The sequence below is a fragment of the Salvelinus sp. IW2-2015 genome, linkage group LG31 (genome assembly GCF_002910315.2).
Source record: "Salvelinus sp. IW2-2015 linkage group LG31, ASM291031v2, whole genome shotgun sequence".
Lineage (NCBI taxonomy): Eukaryota > Metazoa > Chordata > Actinopteri > Salmoniformes > Salmonidae > Salvelinus > Salvelinus sp. IW2-2015.
The window spans coordinates 10,068,992-10,086,518 of NC_036870.1; the positions used below are offsets into that span (position 1 = coordinate 10,068,992).

At 42.6% G+C, this 17,527-nt stretch overlaps 2 protein-coding genes across 2 annotated transcripts; one reads left to right on the forward strand and one right to left on the reverse strand.

Annotated features, from left to right (window-relative positions):
* Positions 1–895: 895 nt before the first annotated feature.
* Positions 896–12,041, forward strand: vps52 (VPS52 subunit of GARP complex). The gene is made up of 19 exons (XM_023975888.2): positions 896–1,127; positions 1,727–1,814; positions 1,989–2,041; positions 2,202–2,277; positions 2,393–2,460; positions 2,685–2,860; positions 3,049–3,199; positions 3,333–3,433; positions 3,558–3,690; positions 3,940–4,131; positions 4,554–4,709; positions 4,899–5,017; positions 6,342–6,465; positions 6,546–6,641; positions 6,764–6,871; positions 7,189–7,254; positions 7,379–7,490; positions 10,585–10,703; positions 10,959–12,041. Exons 1-19 carry the CDS (start codon positions 1,038–1,040, stop codon positions 11,103–11,105), a joined length of 2,175 nt encoding a protein of 724 aa, XP_023831656.1. The 5' UTR covers positions 896–1,037; the 3' UTR covers positions 11,106–12,041.
* On the reverse strand, positions 11,811–17,342 carry LOC111955643 (immunoglobulin superfamily member 11). Its single transcript, XM_023975882.3, has 6 exons — positions 17,229–17,342; positions 14,322–14,365; positions 13,856–14,206; positions 13,505–13,774; positions 13,349–13,396; positions 11,811–13,211 (listed from the first exon to the last, which is right to left on the reverse strand). Exons 1-6 carry the CDS (start codon positions 17,255–17,257, stop codon positions 13,132–13,134), a joined length of 822 nt encoding a protein of 273 aa, XP_023831650.1. The 5' UTR covers positions 17,258–17,342; the 3' UTR covers positions 11,811–13,131.
* Between the last annotated feature and the right edge of the window lie 185 nt (positions 17,343–17,527).

The following is a 17,527-nucleotide window of genomic DNA, read 5'->3' on the forward strand; positions in this document are numbered from 1 at the left end:
ATAATAATAAAAATAAAGAACAGAATAAAGCAGCAGCAAATGATAAGTGTAAAAGTGTGTGTTTGTATGTTTGCAGTGGTCTATAGTACTCGAGGAAAAATACTTAAGTCGTTTTTGGGGGTATATGTACTTTAATATTTATATTTTTGACTACTTTWACTTCAGTACATTCCTAAATAAAATAATGTATTTTTTACTTCATACATTTTCCCTGACACCAAAAGTACTCGTTACATTTTGGATGCTTAGCAAGACAGGAACATAGTCAAATTCACACACTTATCAATATAACATCCCTGGTCATCTCTACTGCCTCTGATATGGTGGACAGACTAAACACAAATGCTTTGTAAATTATGTCTTGGGTGTTGGAGTGTGCCCCTGGCTATCGTAAATTWAAAAAACACGAAAATTGTGCCGTCTGGTTTGCTTAATATAAGGAATTTGAAATGATTTATACTTTTACTTTTGATACTTAAGTATATTTTAACAATTACATTTACTTTTGATAGTTAAGTACATTTGAAACTAAATACCTTTAGACTTTTACTCAAGTGGTATTTTACTGGGTTGACTTTCACTTTTCCTTGAGTCATTTTCTATTATGGTATCTTTACTTTTACTCAAGTATGACAATTGGGTACTTTATCCACCACTGTATGTCTGTTTGTGTTGTGTCGGTATGCGTGTGTGTGTTATATGTGTGAGTGAGTATGTAGTGTTTGAATGAGTGAGGGATTTGTGTGGGAGTGACAATGAAGTGTGTGTGAGTGAGTGAGTGAGGTCTAGTGAGTGTGCGTAGGGTCAGTGCAAGATAGAGATACAATATTTTAAATATATATTTTAAAACAATATACCAATAAATCAAATATACATCACCTTTAAGATTGTGTATATTTGTCTAATAATTGTATTCAACATACATTTATTTTCAACTAATTTCAAAATGATCTTTACTTATTGTTTTTCCTCACGTATCCCGGGGACATTGGGGAAGAGCACACTACCTTTGTAGTTTTTTTTTAGGTTTGGAAGCTATGGCGGATAGAGCAGTGACTGCTGCTATGTCCGATGTAAACACAACTGTCAACTCAACGGCGAATTCCATGGCATATTTACAAGATGAGGTGACGTTATCTAACGATCCTGGCATACCATATATGTTTATGTTAACTTGACTGTTCGACGTCTATTGCTCTCRGTGTTCATTACATTGACAACACCAGCATAACTTACGTAGCTAGCGAACTAGATCATCGTCTGATCTGTCTAGTTAGCCAAGCTACTGTTATCTATCTATAACCAGCTACATTTCTGATGATTTACATTACCTGTAGTGTTAGTTGTCGTCGTCGACTGCATCATTCAGAGATGCAAGGCTAGCTAACCAGGCACTGATTTATTGCTATTATGTTTAAAACTATGGTCCGGGGCTTCGTTCCTGCACCAGAGCTAGCAAGTTATCTGCTAAGATGACCCATACCCCAGAAGTCCCCATTGGCCCCAAGTCAGAGTAGACCAGAGCCCTAGACTTTTTAGGGGCTAGGCCTCAGAGGTGGGAAAATATAAAGCAACTGTCTAAAACCTGCAATTGAAAAGGCCTATTTAAGTAGCTAGCGAAGWCTTTACTCTTATGAATGGAGTAGCTAGCTAGCTAAATTAATTGTTATATCTTCCTTTACAAAGTACATCAAAGCCATGTCAATTTACTGTCATTCTTTAACAGATGAAGCCTGACACAGATGCCATGGCCCCTCTCAACCTGGGTGACTTGGACTTGACCACAGATGAGTTCATCTTGGATGAGGTGGACAGTAAGTCCTTCAGCATTATTGTCTTTTCAATGAAGTAATGGTCATATCATCTGGTAAAATTTGTTCATAGCCAAATAGTAATTTAGCTAATTAGTTCAGTGTCTTGGATAAATGTAAGAACAGACCTTTTATGGAGATTTGACTAGCTACTTTCCTTTACTTCACCCCCCCCAGTTCACATACAGGCAAATCTTGAYGATGACTTGGTGAAGGAGGCACTGAAAACGGTAAGATCATGGTACCACGGCTGCACCATGCATGACCCTAAACATCAACACATTTCAGTTTTAATTTTATTTTCGGTTAGTTTTCATTTTATAGATTGTATATAAGGCTACGTTCCATCAACGGATGGTTTCCTTTCATCTGAATCTCTGTTTCTTTCAGGGAGTTGACCTCCGGCAATACTCTAAACAAGTGGAGGATGAACTTCAACGGATTGAACAAGCCTCCATCAAAGACTGTATCCATTAATGTCTTGAATGATTGTGTGAAAGAATTAGTGCTTTATTTATGGTAATTCCTGATAGATACAGTAGTTCACCCTGATATGTAATCTTTGACCAAGCTTGTGTCAGATATCAAGGAGAGCCAGAATATTGCCTCTCTGCACAACCAGATCACAGCCTGTGACTCCATACTGGAGGTGAGTGGATGATTTCCTCAATCAAAAGTATCAAGTGGCTTCAGAAGTCCATTCTAAACAGATCAAKATTTTTGCATGTGCAGTTGTTTGAAAGAATGCTTTTTCCTGGCAAAAATATGTAACGAAGCCATTGACAAATCTATTTTCTCCCCGCTCTTTCTTGCTCTCTCTCTACCTCCCTCTCTCTCGCTCTATCCCCACCTTTCCCCTCTCTCTCTCTCCAGCGAATGGAGGGCATGCTGAGCGGCTTCCAGAGTGACCTCTCGTCCATCAGCAGTGAGATCCAGACTCTGCAGCAGCAGTCGGTCAGCATGAACATGCGGCTGAAGAACAGGCAGGCCGTACGCAGCCACCTCAGCCAACTGGTGGATGAGCTGGTGGTGCCCGGAGCTATGATCCAGTAAGGGAGTGTGTGTTTTATACAGATTTGTAACGATAGATGTACCTGTATGGTTTTAATGGGAGAGCACATGTCATATTGATGTCTGCAACGAGAAATGTACTTGACGGTCTCTATGATGTTGTAAGTGTTCCTACGGGTAAGCATGTGTTCTAAGAACTGTTCCCCACATGTTGTCCGGTCTGCAGGGTAATCTTGGAGAGCCCGGTGACAGAGCAGGAGTTCCTTGAGCAGCTCCATGAGCTCAACAACAAGATCAACTTTGCCAAAGAGCTCAGCTTCAGGGAAACTTTGGCCTGCTCTGACATCCAGGACATTGTGGACCGCCTCAAAATCAAGGTGAAGATACAGGGAGGGAGAGAAATAGAATGGGATGGGAAGAGGAGAAGGAGATATAAGCGAGGAATAATGGTGTGGAAGGTAACGGAGCAAAGATATTGTGTATAAAACTGGCTTTTATTTTGTTCCACAGGCTGTCACAAAGATCCGAGAATTTATCCTGCAGAAGATTTATTCCTTCAGAAAGCCCATGACCAACTATCAAATCCCTCAGAACACCCTCCTCAAGTACAGGTAATGATATAGGCTTATAACGGGCTTCAAAACCTTCCACATGTTTGGATACCTTGAAACAGACTAAAAAGTACCACCACAATCATGTATCTACCAAAATCTTAAATGTTTCTTCGTACTTTAGGTTTTTTTATCAATTCCTCTTGGCAAACGAAAGGACAGTGGCCAAGGAGATCAGGGATGAGTACGTGGACACCATGAGTAAGATCTACTACAGTTACTTCAAGTCGTACAGCGGCAGGCTCCTCAAAGTACAGGTGAGCGAATGGCACAGGTGCTAAGGGAGTGAAGGAGTTAAAATGCCTTCTCTTGGTTTATAGGCTCAATATACAGTACCTTCATTTAGGTTGTCACTGTGAATTGTTCTGGAACAGCTTGCTGCTATAATGTACAGCAAGGGCTATGTTGTGTTTGATGGTACATTTTCAACAGTGTCGAGTATCATATCAGTCAAATTAGCTGATAATATTTAATACTGTTCACATAACATCTTTCTCTGTTGACAGTATGAAGAGGTGGCAGACAAAGATGACTTGATGGGAGTGGAAGACACGGCCAAGAAAGGTTTCTTCTCCAAGCCCTCCCTGAAGAGCAGGAACACCATCTTCACCCTGGGCCAGCGMGGGACCGTGCTGAGCCCTGCCGAGCTGGAGGGGCCCATCCTCATCCCCCACACTGCCCAGAGAGGGGACTGCAGGGTGAGACCACTGGCAGCGCTGTACAACCCAAATCAGACCCTCCAAACTATGCCATGTACTACTGCTTGAGAGTAACAAACATTTTGAATGAAATTAACCTACCTTTTATTATAAGATGTTAAGCACTACTCTGAAATCATTTGAACATGCATAGAGTATAAGGTTGTGAGGTGAAGACACAACGCCAACCCTAAACATCTAGATATCGTTAAGCTGTACTGCTCCAACTCCAATCTGTGCTTCTCTCACTACCTTCTTGTCACCACACACACATCTTAAAGGAATGCACAACGCCACAACTCAGACCACAGATTGACAGTTAAACGCAATGCTTCGCAGAAATGAATGTGGACTCCAGTTATAATATTAACATTGATGTAGATTATCAAGTCACCCAACCAGCCTTCTTCGTCCTCTCTCAGTATCCCTATGAGACGCTGTTCCGCAGTCAGCACTACGCCCTCTTGGACAACGGCTGTCGAGAGTTCCTCTTCCTGTCTGACTTCTTCATGGTGGCMGGAAATTCTGCGCTGGACCTCTTCAACAGCGTCATGGGAAAGACGCTCAGCTTGTTCCTGGTACGATAAGACTTTTCACCAAAGCATTGCTGTAAAAGAAATCGTGAAGGCATAACACAGCGTTTTTAACAGTGCAGGGCTTCTTTTTGTGAAATGATCATGATGATGCTCTCTTATGATACGACTAACTCTTTCTCTAACGTACCTATACCCACCTTTCCCTCTCATCCTCTTTCCTTTCCCCTGCAGAAGAGCATGTCCACCTATGTGTCGGACTGCTACGACAGCATCGCCGTGTTCCTGTGTATCCACATCATCCTGCGTTTCAGAGCCATCACAAACAAGAGGACCATCCCAGCCCTGGACAAGTTAGTAGTACTCCATCAGCGCAAAAACTCCATACACTTTTAACTTGGAGCATAATGCTATAGACTTATCCTATTTCCTGCAGTATGCTATACACTCACCGGACAGTTTATTAGGTACCCCGTTCASGAAAATGGATCGCTCCTGAAGACAGTGAGRCACYTGGCCGTGGCTTGCTATATAAAGCAGGCATACAGGAATCGAGGCATTCAGTTACTGTTTGATTGAACATTAGAATGGGCAAAACGAGTGACCTAAGCGACTTTGAGCGTGGTATGATCGTCGGTGGCAAGCGCGCCGGATCCAGTATCTCAGAAACGGCTGCCCTCCTGGGCTTTTCACTCACGACAGTGTCTAGTGTTTCCCGAGAATGGTGAGACAAACAAAAAACATCCAGTTAGCGGCAGTCCTGTGGACGAAAACAGCTTGTTGACGAGAGTGGTCGAAAGGGAATGGCAAGAATCGTGCAAGCTAACAGGCCACAAATAGACAAATAACGGTACAGCAACACAGTGGTGTGCAGAACGGCATCCCAGAACGCGCAACTCGATCCTTGTCACAGATGGGCTACTGCAGCAGACGACCACACTGGGTTCCACTCATATCAGCTAAAAAACGAGAAGCAGCGGCTCCAGTGGGCACGCGATCACCAACACTGGACGATTGAGGAGTGGAAAAACATCACCTGGTCCGACAAATCCCGGTTCGTGTTGRGTCATGCTGATGGCAGAGTCAGGATTTGGCATAAGCAGCATGAGGCCATGGACCCATCCTGCCTGGTACAGGCTGGTGGCGGTAGTGTACTGGTGTGGGATTATTTTCCTGGCATGTGTTAGGTCCCTTGTAGAATCCATCCCCTGATAAATTCAAGCTGTTCTGGAGGCAAAGGGGGGTCRGACCCGGTACTAGATGGGTGTACCTAATAAACTGTCCGGTGGGTGTATATGCTAGAAGTAAAGGGAAAGTCCGAATTGTTAACTTATGATACAGTAGTCTTTTTACTGTATGTACTGTAAAATGTAACGTTTGGGGCCTGACATGCTGATGTCATTTTTTTCATGAAAATGGTCCTGAGTGGCTCAGTTGGTAGAGCATGGCGCTTGCAATGTCAGGGTTGTGGGTTCAATTCCCACGGGGGGACCAGTACAAAAAAGTTTGAAAATGTATGCACTCACTACTTTACGCCGTCTGCAAAACGACTAAAACGTCAAATGAAAATCACATATTGACGTCAATGGATTTGATACAGATTTGTTCAATGAAAACACATCTTAACTCAGAATCCACCCTTGATGCTTATGTGACTGTTTCTCCGTGGGTTGCCAGGTACTGGGATGCGGTGCTGGAGCTGCTGTGGCCCAGGTTTGAGCTTATCCTGGAGATGAACATTCAGAGCATCCGCAACACGGATCCTCAAAAACTGGGCGTGCTGGACACCAGACCACACTATGTATGAATACACACACACAGATGTTTTATGTATCATTATCTAATAATACCAGACAGTTGTTGACACCAGTTGTGTTTCAGATCACACGCAGATATGCAGAGTTCTCTTCTGCCATAGTCAGCATTAACCAGACATTCACCAGCGAGCGAACCCACACCCTCCTTGGCCAACTGCAGGTACACAACTAAACAATAATAAAAACAGTAAGACAGTAGAAATAGTGGGGATCCTACAATAAGCATAAACATTTGATATAGTGCTTTGTGTGATTTGATATAGCTAACACTGGTATTTTCAGGTTGAAGTGGAGAACTTTGTCCTGAAGATGGCTGCAGAGTTCCCTTCACGCAGGGACCAGCTCATCTTCCTCATCAACAACTACGACATGATGCTCAGTGTACTCATGGTGAGAATAACACAAGTTTAAAACCATAAACATGAACGATTCACTTATTTACCCACCTGAAATGACTCCTTCATTCAGTCATTTACATTAAAATGTTAGTCATTTAGCAGACTCTCTTATCCAGAGTGACTTACAGGAGCAATTAGGTGCCTTGCTCAAGGGCACATCAGTAGATTTTTCACCTCATCGGCTCTGGGATTCGAACCAGCGACCTTTGGGTTACTGGACCAATGCTCTTAACCGCTAGACTGTGTCTTGTGAATATACAGAATTGAAAGATGTCATGCTGTTTTCCTCTCTTTCTCTCCATATCATAGGAGAGGGCAGCTGATGACAGTAAAGAGGTTGAGGGCTTCCAACAGCTCCTCCAGGCCAGGAGTCAGGTAAACCTGCACAGGGATTCTGGGAAATTGAGTTRTGTCATGTGTGGCAGATTCACAAATAGTCAGTTTACTCAAAGTATTTACTCCAATGAAATGTTCCCCTCTTTCTTTCTCCTTTCATCAGGAGTTTATTGAGGAGATTCTGTCCTCTCCCTTTGGTGGCATGATAGCATTTGTGAAGGAGAGRGAGGCGCTGACGGAGAAAGGGCAGCTGGATAGACTAAAGAATGARGAAGGTGAGTATAGAGAAAAGATGCAGACCCTTTTATAATGGAATTCTTTGCCGAATGTTTTCATGATTATACAGTTGAAGTCGGGAGTTTACATACACTTAGTTTGGAGTCATTAAAACTCGTTTTTCAACCACTCCACGATTTTCTTGTTAACAAACTATAGTTTTGGCAAGTCAGTTAGGACATCTACTTTGTGCATGACACAAGTCATTTTTCCAACAATTGTTTCCAGACAGATTATTTCATTTATAATTCACTGTATTACAATTCCAGTGGGTCAGAAGTTTACATACACTAAGTTGACTGTGCCTTTAAACAACTTGGAAAATTCCAGAAAATTATGTAATTCTTTAGAAGCTTCTGATAGGCTTATTGACATCATTTGAGTCAATTAGAGGTGTACCTGTAGATGTATTTCAAGGCCTACCTTCATACTCGGCGCCTCTTTGCTTGACATCATGGGAAAATCAAAAGAAATCAGAAAATAAATTGTAGACCTCCACAAGTCTGGTTCATCCTTGGGAGCAATTTCCAAACACCTGAAGGTACCACGTTCATCTGTACAAACAATAGTACGCAAGTATAAACACCATGGGACCACGCAGCCGTCATACCACTCAGGAAGGAGATGCGTTCTGTCTCCTAGAGATGAACGTACTTTGGTGCGTGAAGTGCAAATCAATCCCAGAACAACASCCAAGGACCTTGTGAAGATGCTGGAGGAAACCGGTACAAAAGTATCTATCCACAGTAAAACGAGTCCCATWTCGACATAACCTGAAAGGCAATGGCCTAGCAAGGAAGAAGCCACTGCTCCAAAACCACCATAAAAAAAACAGACTACGGTTTGCAACTGCACGTGGGGACAAAGATTGCACTTTTTGGAGAAATGTCCTCTGGTCTGATGAAACAAAATAGAACTGTTTGGCCATAATGACCATTGTTATGTTTGGAGGAGAAAGGGGGACGCTTGCAAGCCGAAGAACACCATCCCAACCGTGAGGCACGGGGGTGTCAGCATCATGTTGTGAGGGTACTTTGCTGCAGGAGGCACTGGTGCACTTCACAAAATAGATAGCATCACGAGGAAGGAAAATTATGTGGATATATTAAAGCAACATTTCAAGACATCAGTKAGGAAGTTAAAGCTTGGTCGCAAATGGGTCTTCCAAATGGACAATGACCCCAAGCATACTTCCAAAGTTGTGGCAAAATGGCTTAAGGACAACAAAGTCAAGGTATTGGAATGGCCATCACAAAGCCCTGACCTCAAACCTATAGAAAATGTGTGGGCAGAACTGAAAAGGTGTGTGTGAGAAAGGAGGCCTGCAAATCTGACACAGTTACACCAGCTCTGTCAGGAGGAATGGGCCAGAATTCACCCAACTTATTGTGGGAAGGCTACCCAAAAAGTTTGACCCAAGTTAAACCATTTTAAAGGCAATGCTACCAAATACTAATTGAGTGTATGTAAACTTCTGACCCACTGGGAATGTGATGAAAGAAATAAAAGCTGAAATAAATCACTCTCTACTATTATTCTGACGTTTCACATTCTTAAAATAAAGTGGTGATCCAACTGACCTAAAACGGAATTTTGACTAGGATTAAATGTCAGGAGTTGTAAAAAACTGAGTTAAAATGTATTTGACTAAGGTGTATGTAAACTTCCGACTTCAGCTGTACATATAATTGGTTATGTTTATGATAGAGATACATTTGTTTATGCAAATGCCTGTGCATTTACCAGGGCCAAGATATCCTGTGGTGTGACACAGGGTTCAATAATTGGACCTTTGTTATTCCTAATCTATATCAATGACTTTACTGCTGGGTCTTCTACCGTACTTCCCCTTCTCTTTGCTGATCATACCAATTTGATTTTATCACACAATAATTTTGATTCACTAATTAATGAGACCAACTCAGGTATGGCCACATTTTCTGAATGGTTCCAGATAAATAAATAATATTTAAATGTTTTTAAAAAATCCTACTTAATTGTATTCACTAGTAAGAATAAGAAATATTGTAAAATAAGAGCCAGAATCTCAATTGGTGGGAATAAAATCCACTAGATCCACATCCACTAGATTCCTTCGATTTATAATTGATGAAAAGTTATCCTGGAAAGATCATATTCAATTTGTCTGTAGCAAAGTACTGAAATCTGTACCAATATCTKATTTACTGTAATATTGTCTGGGCCAGTATATGCCTCCTACCTACACAAATTACTCATAACATCTTCAAGACTAGCCASCTCCTTTAATTACCTGGCTTTACGACATGAATTTACCCAATTATGCACTTTCGTCTACAAATACTCATACCTCCCAGACAGTTTACCAAAACCCTTCAATGGATTCTTCCAGGTTAATTCTGAAATCCATCTATATAACACAAGACACTGTGATAACCTTCACCCTCCCCATTGCTGCATCTCACATAGTCAATTCTCTATCAGATACAGAGGTACAATACTCTGGAATTCTTATCTTCACATTGCCAAAATATCATCATCCCTCAATAACTTCAAGTGACGACTGGGGGTCCGCCTGATGAACCAAACTACCCAATAAGCCCCTCTATGTAGCCTAACTCTCACACTCACATGCGCACGGACACACACACACACACACACATTGTTTTTGTATACTGAGTATATCATGTACAATTATAATTAATATGCTTTGAGTGATTGAACACTTAAAAAAAAATAATGTAACTTACATTTGTGATGTGGTTTTCATATCAGCCCTTATAGGCTTCCAACCTCATCTGCATACTCTTTTTTTACCCTTTTTTATCTGTACGGTTTTGTCTTTCACTTCTTTTATTTGGTGCGAATAAATGAAACCTAAGAATGTGCCCGTTTCCACGGTAACCTTCTCTTTACTTCTACTTTTCCTCCTGTCCTGACTCATTGTTTATTTACCTCCACTGTTTGGACCGTTTGTTTCTACTCTCTTGTTTGACTTTCCACCACAACAATTGTCTTACATTTCTCCCACACCTTTTCACACCCATGCCTCCCATCTCTAAACTTATATTGTTTTCTTCTTCCCCCCCTTTTTCCTTCTTTCTTTTCTCTTAGCCCGAATCACCCAGCTGGTCAGGGGTTTCTCCAGCACATGGAAACAGTCTGTGGAGGCTCTGAGTCAGGACGTCATGAGGTCCTTCACCAACTTCAAGAACGGCACTGGCATCATTCAGGTACTGCCCTCAGAGCAAGCACAAACGGATGCACTGGCCGAAAACACGTTCTAAACCAGTAAAATAATTGTATGTAATTAAAGGCTATACAGAACGTTTGCCCCTAGGGGTGCTCTTAAGCCAAAAAGGGGTCCCTTAAATCGACAGATATGTAACATTTTTAATATTTAGGCAACCGTGAGCCACGGGCTGTTATTGTTTTTRTTCTTTTAAGCTTATTATTCAACTTTTGACTGCTGTCCTCCTATCCTCCAGGGGGCGCTCACTCAGCTGATCCAGTACTACCATGGCTTCCACAAGGTACTGTCCCAGCCCACCTTTCGCAGCCTGGCCGTGCGCTCTGAGCTCATCAACCTGCACCACCTCATGGTCGAAGTCAAGAAACACAAGCCCAACTTCTAACTGGACACTCCAAGAGTAGACTTAGGAATGATGTGATGGTTTAAATGAAGGAGCTCAAAATCTGACATGGCCTGATTGGAAACAAGTGAAAGAGTATATCCCTTTGCTCGTGACATCACTCCACTGATTTAAAGACTGTATTGCGCGTGGGAACCTGTCGTTTATGATTTGACCAATGTCAATGGGTAAGGTGTTGTGTAAAAGTGCTACCTTTTATTTCATGGGTGCTGGGTTCTTTGTTTTTTCGGGAGGGGATAAAGAGACAGAAATAGGATGAGGGAAGGTTCAGTGGTTATGGGGATTGACAGGAGAGATTATAGAAATCAAAGGCTGTCAGAAGAAACGGGGTAGATGATCTATTCCATTCAGGGGTGCACGACTCGAGTTGTGCTTGTTTTGGCTTTCGTCTTATCACATAATTTAACAATTACTGGTTTATGCGTGAACTCTCCTGGTTTCCCAAGTATAATCCAGGCTGGTTAAAAGGCAAGGGCAAAAACCACCAAACACTGCGGCKCTCAGAGCTGTGCACCCCTAGTTTATTAGGAGTTTGAGAGGGAGGAGCAGGAAAGGGGAGGGATTGGCATCTCCTGGGCCCCTGTTGTGTTCTGATGTGTATACTGTAACTGTAGATGATAACATATTGGAATGTATTAATTTAAGTGTAATATACTTGCAAGGCTGTAAAGGACCATCACATGGCTGTCATTTTCAATGCTTTATTTAACATAAATTAAGATTACATTGCTGTTTTAAATTGAACACCAAAACAACTCACACTTTCATTTGATTGTATGATATACTTTTTTGTGAATATAATGCTCATACAAATGTTGGTTTCATGGCTGTGGCCTTGCCCAGTCATGTGAAATCCCTAGATTAGGGCCTGATTGATTTCCTAATATGAACTGTAACTCAGTAAAATCGTTGAAATTGTTGCATGTTGCGTTTATATTTTTGCTCAGTATATATTACTATCATAGAATATTTACAAACACTGAACTTCCAAACTAAACATGGTGCTTTCAGGTTATTTGTACAAATCAAACCCATTAAAGCTAGAATCCTTAAATGAAACAATAACAAAGCAGCCACCCGCCTGTGTTTTGGTAAGAAGATAAGGGATGAGCCTGGAGAAATGTAGCCACTCAAATCCATAGACAGAGCTATGGTGCCAAGGACTGACCATCCATGATATCAACATTACAGGTTTAACATTTGCATTCTTTACTAACATTGGAGTAAAACAAGCATGTATTTGGGGTTCTGATATATACATTGTATTCTTCAAGAATTAATGAGTATATCATTCATTTAGCAACTAAGGATTCCAGCTTTAATGATGTGGAGTGAATAAACCATGTTTTAGGATGATTTAAAGAGAATGAGTTCATTTCAACTTTTAATTGTTACTGAATTGGATTGACCCAAACTCTGTAGAATACAATAGTAGGCTATACAGTGAGAAATCAATGTGACCGTAGCGGAGGGGAAAAAGGGGCGTCACCCTGAACACAATTGGCCGGTTTTACGGACCCAGATTAAACCTAGTCCTGGKCAAACAACCACTTTCGAAAGAGATTCTCCGTTGAGCATGCTTTTTAGTCAAGGACTATAATTAAACTGCGTTCAGGAAACTGGCTCAACCATCTTTTATTTGAGGTAAAAGGTGCACTGGAGCCCACTGCCCAGACTACAACCAACATTTTATTAGCCTTTGTTATATTTAACTTTTGCTTAGCGAGGGGCAAGCACTACGCCACTCTGATTGGCTTACATGGCCCAAGGGTGTCGCAGACTCTACATGTTGAATTGGGGAAGAAGACCACCACACACAACCACACATCAGGTGGTCCCTAACAACATACCAAGGTGACCACATACTGCTTTCAGACAACCATCGGACCAGTATGTCTTCCCTCTATGCCTATAGACCAAAAATCACTTTCAATGGATGAAAGTGCGTTTTAGTATAGGGGTTTGTTTATTTGGTTCTGGGAAACTAGCCCAAAAGGTTTAAACCTTGTTAGAGATGTTGAATCAGAGGACTGATCAGCAGGACAAAAACAATGAGCAGAGAGGAGGACCTGTAAACAGTCGATTTACCTAGAGAGACGGAGAAGAGAGAGAGAACTTGTTCAAAATGTACTATTATTGTCCATCAGTCTTCTACAGTGTCATGAACTTGGTATACTTGCCTTGAATAAGTCATCTCAATTATTTAATTTACTTCAGTCTCTTACCTACAGGTTTGTCCTGGATGTGGATAATCTTTTGAGTTTTAGCAACTTCTGTGGGATACAAAATGTAAAATGTTAGCAGCGGTTGAATGTGTTTACAGATACATCACAAAAAAATAAGCAAAGTTTACGCATTAGTATTTGAGGCRATTTTATTACCTTCCACTGTGAGTTGCACAGTGCTCACCGAAAGCCCATGGGAATCCAGCACTTTATAAGTCCCAGAGTTGTCCATCCTTAACCCTCTGAGGACCACCACCCCTTCAGCCTCCTCAAGACGACCCCTGTTGACCTTCTCGTCACCCCTCATCCACAGGACCTTCCACTCTGTGCTGTTCCTCCCTTGGAAGACCACTCTCATGGCCTGTGGAGTGTGGAGCTTCAGGACCAGGTCTTCACCCATGCCCATTGACAGCTTGGACTTATGGTCTGGAGACAATAAGGAGAGATGAGGCTAACGAAATAAAACAACTATTTCAGCTCAGGTSTGACCTGTAGATCTATCCTTACCATAGACTGAGAGTTGGACACTCTGGATGAACACCCGCCTTTCCCTCCTTGTCCTGTCAACCACCATGAAGCTCTCGTAAAGCCCCACATCCCCAAACTGCACGTCGCGCAAGATCAGAGAGCAGTCGCCCTCCCAAAGCTTTTCCCCAGGTACCTCCAGCCGCCCCTCAAACTCGCTGGCCTGCCACCGTTGCTCCCCGTTTTGCTCAAACACGGGCGCATCGGGTGTCTGCCATTGGACGTGGCAAACTGTGACGTTGTCTAGCTGGGACTTCCATTTGCAAGGAAGGATGGCTTGGCTTCCAACAGGGGAAGAGATGGAGACAGGGCCAGAGGGCAGGGAGTAGGAGGCTGTAGGAGAGAGATGGAACAAATGTCTAGAAAATCATATACATTTTTGTTATGTTATTATTATTATTATTATGTACTCAATTAGAACTTGTGGATAGAGTTAATTTATACTCACCAACACAGCCCACAATCCACAGACAATGAAGATGTATAACATGTCTAAAAAAAAGAAAAAAGACGGATAAGGGGATTTCATGATATACACTGCTCAAAAAAATAAAGGGAACACTTAAACAACACAATGTAACTCCAAGTCAATCACACTTCTGTGAAATCAAACTGTCCACTTAGGAAGCAACACTGATTGACAATACATTCACATGCTGTTGTGCAAATGGAATGACAAAAGGTGGAAATTATAGGAATTAGCAAGACACCCCAAAAAAGAGTGATTCTGCAGGTGGTGACCACAGACCACTTCTCAGTTCCTATGCTTCCTGGCTGATGTTTTGGTCACTTTTGAATGCTGGCGGTGCTCTCACTCTAGTGGTAGCATGAGACGGAGTCAACAACCCACACAAGTGGCTCAGGTAGTGCATTATCCAGGATGGCACATCAATGCGAGCTGTGGCAAAAAAGGTTTGCTGTGTCTGTCAGCGTAGTGTCCAGAGCATGGAGGCGCTACCAGGAGACAGGCCAGTACATCAGGAGACGTGGAGGAGGCCGTAGGAGGGCAACAACCCAGCAGCAGGACCGCTACCTCCGCCTTTGTGCAAGGAGGTGCACTGCCAGCGCCTGCAAAATGACCTCCAGCAGGCCACAAATGTGCATGTGTCTGCTCAAACGGTCATAAACAGACTCCATGAGGGTGGTATGAGGGCCGACGTCACAGGTGGGGTTGTGCTTACAGCCCAACACCGTGCAGGACGTTTGGCATTTGCCAGAGAACACCAATATTGGCAAATTCGCCACTGGCGCCCTGTGCTCTTCACAGATGAAAGCAGGTTCACACTGAGCACATGAGCACATGTGACAGACGTGACAAGTCTGGAGACGCCGTGGAGAACGTTCTGCTGCCTGCAACATCCTCCAGCATGACCGGTTTGGTGATGGGTCAGTCATGGTGTGGGGTGGCATTTCTTTGTGGGGCCGCACAGCCCTCCATGTGCTCGCCAGAGGTAGCCTGACTGCCATTAGGTACCGAGATGAGATCCTCAGACCCCTTGTGAGACCATATGCTGACACATGCACATTTGTGGCCTGCTGGAGGTCATTTTGCAGGGCTCTGGCAGTGCACCTCCTTGCACAAAGGCGGAGGTAGCGGTCCTGCTGCTGGGTTGTTGCCCTCCTACGGCCCTCCCGCGTCTCCTGATGTACCGGCCTGTCTCCTGGTAGCGCCTACATGCTCTGGACACTACGCTGACAGACACAGCAAACCTTTTTGCCACAGCTCGCATTGATGTGCCATCCTGGATGAACTGCACTACCTGAGCCACTTGTGTGGGTTGTAGACTCCGTCTCATGCTACCACTAGAGTGAGAGCACCGCCAGCATTCAAAAGTGACCAAAACATCAGCCCGGAAGCATAGGAACTGAGAAGTGGTCTGTGGTCACACACCTGCAGAATCACTCCTTTTTTGGGGGTGTCTTGCTAATTGCCTATAATTTCCACCTTTTGTCTATTCCATTTGCACAACAGCATGTGGAATTTATTGTCAATCAGTGTTGCTTCCTAAGTGGACAGTTTGATTTCACAGAAGTGTGATTGACTTGGAGTTACATTGTGTTGTTTAAGTGTTCCCTTTATTTTTTTGAGCAGTGTATATACAGTACCAGTACCATGCAATTGTGTTCACTGTCCGTAGCTTATTTCTACCCATGCCATAACCCCACCGCCACCATGGGGCACTCTGTTCACAATGTTGACATCAGAAAACCGCTACACCTGGGCTGCGGTTGTGATGTCGGTCAGACGTACTGCCAAATTCTCGAAAACAACGTTTTTGGTAGATACATTCAAATTAAATTCTCAGGCAGCAGCTCTGGTGGACATTGCACGCTCCCAAAACACTTGAGACATCCGTGGCATTGTGTTACGTGACAAAACTGCGGTCTTTTATTGTCCTCAGCAAAAGGTGCAATTGTGTAATGATCATGCTCTTTAATCATCTTATTGATATGCCACACCTGTCAGGTGGATAGATTATCTTGGCAAAGGAGAAACGCTCACTAACAGGGATGTAAACAAACATTTGAGAGAAATAAGCTTTTTTGTGCATATTAAACATTTCTGGGATCTTTTATTTCAGCTCATGAAACATGGGACCAACACTGTCAGCAGCATATCTGTAGACACTTCTGCCACACCTTCATTTATGAAATGGGGGGTGAAAAACATGCTATTCTCATGCTTAAATTCAAGGTCAGAATAGCATAGAGAGAAAAGTGCATAAAAAGGGAATTATGTTCCATTTATGCGTGCATAACTCGGGACGAAATGCACCCCTTGATGCACAGCCATATCATTATATCGTTATATTATTATATAATATCGTTATGCAAAAACTGTAAAACAAAAGCCACAATTAGAAAAAAAACTAAATACGTTTCACTTTCATATACTGCAAAATGATCTCAAATATTTGTAAAGTTTAAACCTCACTAGCATATTTGGCACTTGATGTGAAATCAGTTTCGTTTTGCCTCCTGTGGGCGTTTCCAAAATAGAACGATATAGTTTCAATTGAGTCTCTATTGAGACTGGCTGTGAGCCCTGCTCTGAAAACGAAACTTGATGAATATTGCGGTGCTAAGGAACCATGCATCTCATCTWGTAAACAAACTTGTCCACACATGATGACATCCACCAAGAAATACATACATCTCCTCGTTTAAATGAGTTGCACGATGTGAGCACATAGCCTAGCGCAGCTCAGTGAATTAGAACAGTCAAGAAGCAGTTAAACAGTATCAATCAGACTGCAGATACAAATGCATTTTTTTTCTATTTCACTCTAAGAATTCTTTAGATTATTTGCTAAATAATATGCAAATTAAAATTAAATACATATGTGTCTCTTACCGGTCTCGGTTTATGCCATGCATTTTCATTGCAACAGGCTGCTAGTTGGTTGACTCCTTCAGCTTCCAAGTTGTGAGCCTGAGCAGCCGCAGCAAGCAAGGCAGTGCAAGCCCCAGCCGCGTCATCTGAGCTACCAGAAACGAAACRTATGGAAAGAATGTATTTACTAATTACAGAGTATTTCCATTTTAAGTATGGGGAACTTCGCAGGAAACACAACCTAAGCCTTGCAAGCTACATTGTCCAAAACCGCAGCTCAGCCTCAGACGCAAACAATGTCAAATGTGGTGGTCTTTCTC

Coding starts and splice junctions, on each gene's coding strand:
- LOC111955643 (XM_023975882.3), bottom strand. CDS start 17,257: ATGAAAATGCATGGCATAAACCGAGACCG. Junction 14,366..17,228: donor CATGGCATAAACCGAGACCG/GTAAGAGACACA, acceptor TCTTTTTTTTAG/ACATGTTATACATCTTCATT. Junction 13,775..13,855: donor TGTCCAACTCTCAGTCTATG/GTAAGGATAGAT, acceptor TATTGTCTCCAG/ACCATAAGTCCAAGCTGTCA.